The 5076-nt window shown below is 62.7% G+C and overlaps 1 protein-coding gene across 1 annotated transcript; it reads left to right on the forward strand.

The window, feature by feature from the left end:
• Window positions 1-2204: 2204 nt before the first annotated feature.
• On the forward strand, window positions 2205-4802 carry LOC148162004 (testis-specific Y-encoded protein 3-like). The gene is made up of 6 exons (XM_088020449.1): window positions 2205-2435; window positions 3215-3370; window positions 4086-4163; window positions 4303-4414; window positions 4513-4658; window positions 4752-4802. Exons 1-6 carry the CDS (start codon window positions 2205-2207, stop codon window positions 4800-4802), a joined length of 774 nt encoding a protein of 257 aa, XP_087876575.1.
• The last annotated feature ends 274 nt before the right edge of the window (window positions 4803-5076 follow it).

Here is a 5076-nt window from a genome sequence, read left to right on the forward strand (position 1 = left end):
GGTGTGTGTCCTGTGTGTGTGTTTCCATGGGCTCGTGTCTGTGGTGCCTGTCTCTGTGTGTTTCCAGGCACATGTGATTGTGAGTGTGAGCGGCCACTGGCACACACCTGTGTGTCGAGACGGTATCCGTCTGTGTTTTGTGTCCAAGCGTTTGCATGGGCACACGTGTGTATATGTGCGTGTGTAGGGCCCAGTCAGAAAAGGAGAGGGATTGCAGGATTTCCAGCTCTGCGGATTATGGAGAAAGGGGCAAGAGGCCGAGGGTAGCCATGTCCCTCCGGACACACAGGCCTCGTGTGCATTCTGTGGTTCTTCAGGAATCTGTCTCACCTCTCGATGCATAGACACACAGGGGCCAAGGCAAGGAGGGAGGGGTTGGAGTTGTCAGGCGGGTGTGAGGCACACCACCCATCTGTGCTGATTGCACAGATGGTTTCAGGTTTGGGCAATAGCTAGTGGTTTCAGTCTCCTTCCCGGGCCGCACACCTCTTGTCGTGTGGTTCCTCTCACCTTCCCGCCCCGGCAAGGGCAATGCCAGAAGTCTGTCATTGCACAAATGTCACCCGGGACTGGGAGTGGACATGGACAGCATCCACATGAAGGGCGAACAGATAAAAACCAGGGTCCAAAGACCGTGGGTGTGCATATGAAATCCACTCTGGTGGAAATGCATGGAGACCCAGTCGGTCACTGTACCTGTAGATATGTGCACGCTTCTCCCGCGTGAGACAGGGGGAGGGGGGCTGTGTGAGAAGCCCCTTTTTGTCGGTGATGCCTGGAGACAGGCTTCCATTGGCACCGGACCCACGGCCCCAAGCCTACTTTGCAGGCTCGAAACCACACTTGGGCATCTCTCACCACATTTGTGGGCCAGCTCTGGGGTTGTGATGGCCCGGCTTGATGTTCCACTCTCGGTCTGACCCGGCGGACCCAGAGAGGGGAAGGCTAGGGAGGATGCATGCTCCTCTGCAGGCCAGACGAGCCGGGAACCCCTTCCCTGGGCATTTGTGCAGTTGGCAGAATGCAACGGAAGACAGTCCGTCGCTGGTGGTGCAGGCGTTCGTCCTGCCTGTCGCCTGGGTGCCGTGCTCAGCCCCTTGCTGCCTGGCCTTCAAAGAGTGGGCACTGAGGTCACCGAAAGGGCAGACAGCATCCACCTGGCGGACAGCATCCCTCTGCCGTCCTCTCCACAGGGTTGGTACAGACTTCCTCTTCATAGACGGGCAACTGGGTCCCCTTTGCTGTATGCTCTTGGCTCCAGGAAAAGGCATGCGTCCCTCTGTCCTCCATGCCAAACACACTGTGTGCCTGTGTGACCGTGTGAGCGTGTGTTTGTGTGGGCCCTCAACCTGGCACCTTTTCGAGGGTCACCGGCCTGGCTGCCGGTCCCAGAGGGGGAGATGGCTTTGATTTCCTGGGAAAGGAGCTGCTCCGAGACTCATCTGCGTCTTCCTTCCTGAAGCCTTTAGGTTCCAGAGGCCGTGTGGCCAGAGGGGTCAGAGAAAGAGCGCCGGAAGCCAAAGTCAGAGAGGAGGACGGAGAGGAGAGCGTGAGGAAAGGACAGGCAGACCGGTGGACAGAGCGGTCTTCGTCGCTCGTCTTCTGACCAGCAAAGGGCATGCGCTGGGACAAACTGTAGCCGCACATTTCCGCCGAGCAGACAGGCGGTTTCGGGGCCTCTGTCTCCTGGAATCGCACGATGACTCCTCCAGGGCCTGGGCTGACCATTTCCACGCACACTGGACCAGGCTTCCCGGTGGTGCACACAGTGTCCCGAGTCTCAGAGGAGTCTCTTCGGGAAGGGCGAGGGACAGCTTCGCATTGCTGGTAGAAAATCCAGGCAGAAGGCGCGCCCGACGAGGCCGCGGCAGGGGCGTGGGCGGGGTGGTGGGGTGCGGATGGTGTTGGGGGGCGGCGTGGGGGTGGGAGGGGTGGGGTCGGTGCAGGTGGGAGCCCGAGGCCCCCCCCGAGGAGGAGCACTGGCGGGCTCCCTTGCTGGATGGCTGTCTCCCTTGCTGGAAGGCTGTCTCCCGAGGGGGCGAGGGGCGGGGCCGGTGGCGGCCACGCCCACCACCGTGCGACTGGTGGGACCCGGGGGCCGGCCCGCGTCCTGGGCGTGCCTCAGGGACTCGATATCTCCAGGGCCGCACGGGTGCCCCGTCGACGTCGTCTCCTTGGACACCTGGCCCCAGGCCCTTGTGCGCATGCGTCCCAGAGTCCGGAAGCATCCGGCAAGAGACCGTTATCGGTCGCCGCCCCTGGGCGCCGGACGGAGCCCCACCTGCCGAGCCGCTTGCGGAGGCCTGCGCTCACACCTCCAGCCCTTCCCTCGCAGCTGCCCCAGCGAGGCAGGGTCCGGGGGTGGCGAGGCGGGGTCCGGGGGAGGCGGGGCGGTCCCCAGAATCCTGGACCTGCCTCAGTCGGGGAAGGGGCCGGTCACGAGGTGTCTGTGCCCGGGGCTAGAGGCCCCCGGGGCGCGCCGGGGGCGCTGAAGGCCCTAGGTGTGGGGATGGCAGACGAGGCTGTGCGGGAAGGGGAGGAACGATGGGAGAGAGAGGATGCCATCCTGGTGGTGGAGCTGGTCCTAGTGGTGGGTGACCTAAGGTTGGTGCTGCAACTGGCCTTGTTGGAGGGGCAGGACGGAGAGGACGAGGAGGACACGGAGGAGGCCGCGGAGGAGGTAGACGAGGCTGACACGGAGGAGGAAGACGAGGCTGGGGAGGTTGAGGAGTCCGAGGAGGAGGGGGAGGAGGCTGTAGTCGCTGAGCAGGAGCAGGGGGAGGAGGAGGAGGATGTGGACAGGGAGGAGGAGGGGGAGCCTGAGCATGCGGAGAACGAGGAGGCTGAGGAGGCTGAGCAGGAGCCAAGGGAGGAGGAGAAGCCCGAGGAAGAGGAGGAGGTGGAGGGGCCTGAGGAGGCTGAGCAAGAGGAGGGGGAGGAACAGGCTGAGGTGCAGGCTGTTGTGGAAGAGGCTGAGGTGGAGGAGGCTAAGGAGGAGCATGTTGGAGAGGAGGTGGCTGAGGCAGAGGAGGCTGGGGAGTGCGAGGAGCCTGAGGAGGGAGAGGAGGCTCAAGAGGCTGAGGAGGAGGCTGAGCACGAGGACCAGAGGGAGGAGGGCCAGAAGGAGGAAGAAGGGGCGCAGGAGCTGCAGGAGAAGCAGAAAGGGGAAGAACAGCCAGAGGGGCGGCGGGGTCCGATCCCGTCCCCGCTCGAGGCTCTAGAGGCCTTGCAGTCAGAGCTGGAGCCCGAGAATAAACAAGCCAGCAGGTCCTCCTCTCGGCTCAGACTGAGCTATTGTCGGAGGCGGCAGCGTCACCTGGAACACCGAAGCGCCCTTATCCGGGGCATCCCTGGCTTCTGGGCCAAGGCTGTATCCTTGACGCTGTCATGGAGGAACCCGGATGTGGCCGGGCTAGAGCAAGAGGAACTGAAGGGAGGGGGCCGTTGAGTATCCAAATACATCGGTTGGAGAACCCCCCTCAACCCCAGCCACACCCCCGGCCGCGCCGCGGTGTGGGGGCCACGCTCATGCCCTGGTGATCCCGACAGCCTCAACATCCTCGTTCTGGGGGTGGGGTGGGGCCTGTGGGCCTCAGAGTGCTCTTGATGTGGCAAGAGGCACTGGAAGACCAGTGGGGGAGTAGGAGCAGAGGTCCAGCTCAGAATTAGGAATTAGGAGCCGCTGCAGGGCTTCTTCTCACAAAACAGCTGGAGGCAAAGCTCAGGTTCCCCTCGGGGTAACGCAGCAGGCCAGTGGCTGTGAGTGCCCACCTGCTCAGCCTGAGGCAGGAACGTGTGCTTGTCCGGAGATGAGCTAGTTGTGTCTGGCCGTCAGCACAGGAGGATGAGCTGGGGAGGGGGGTGTGGGGCGGGAGGGGTGGTCTCTGAGCATGCACAGCTTCCTGTGTGAGTGCCGAGATCTGCAGCATCCCGTGTGGGGACCCAGCGGGCCTTGACGCAGCCCGTGGGGAGGGAATGCAACCCGGGGAAGCAGAGGGGAGGCAGTGCCCGGCCGCTGTCCAGACTTGCTCTGTTGTTGTAGCTCTTTCATCTCCAGCCCTCGGAGGGTCCTTGACTCACAGCAGTTTGTGAACCACCCCCAGATGTCAGCCGTGATCAGTAAGGAAGATGAAGGCCTCCTTGGCTACATGACGGATTTGAAGGTCTGGCGTGGCAGACTGAGACCGGGGCGGGGGACGGGAGTGGGGAGCGTGCCGTAGTGATCCATCTCTGAAGTCAGGACGGGGAGGTTCTGCTGGACAGAGATTTCACCCCCGTCTCCCCCACTCTGCCACCCGGCAGGTGGAGGATCTCAGGTTTCCCCGTGATTGCCGCCAGATCCTGCTCTTCTTTCGCAAGAACCCCTACTTCCGGAATGAAGTCGTTGTGAAGGAGTATGTCCTCAGCGCTGCTGGTAAGAGGCCGCCGCCTGGATGGGCGGCCACAGGGACAGGAGGGGGGTCGAACCCGATTCTTTACCCGGTGCCTTCTCACATCCTTGTCTTCCGGCAGGGTACGGGCCTTCTCATTCCACTCCCATCCAGTGGCACCAGGATTATGAACAGGAGGCCTACAGTCGCAGGGACCACAACACCAGTCTTAACTTCTTCAACTGGTTCTCTGACCCCAGCTTTGCCAGCTCTAGCAGGATAGCCGAGGTGGGGCCCTGTGACAAACAGCGGGAAGGACCCTGCTGGGCTCCCCGGCTGCTTGGGATGGGCCTCTGAGCCCTGCCCCGTTTCCCCTGCCAGATCATCATGGACGACCTGTGGCCCAACCCCCTGCAGTACTACATGAGATAGAAGGCCCCAGGAGAGGGAACCGAGAGGAGGACAGGTGAGGGACCCAGGGTGTGGATGCCGAAATGTGCGCCATGGGGCTGTGTGGAACCTCGGCTCCACCAATGGAGACCCTGAGGCTCAGAGGAACTCTCCAACGCAGGGGCCCCGGGTCAAAAGGGCATCACCGTCAGAGAGGGAGATTGGACAAGTGCAGTGCCAAACGGCTTCTGCCTGGGGAATCTTGAGGCCGGCGGGGCCAGGCAGCATCCATGAGCAGAGCTGGGGAGGCAAAGGC

Source organism: Eumetopias jubatus, unplaced genomic scaffold (assembly GCF_037043125.1).
Source record: "Eumetopias jubatus isolate StellerSeaLion01/CBP00866 unplaced genomic scaffold, mEumJub1_p1.0 scaffold_27, whole genome shotgun sequence".
Taxonomy (NCBI): Eukaryota; Metazoa; Chordata; class Mammalia; order Carnivora; family Otariidae; genus Eumetopias; species Eumetopias jubatus.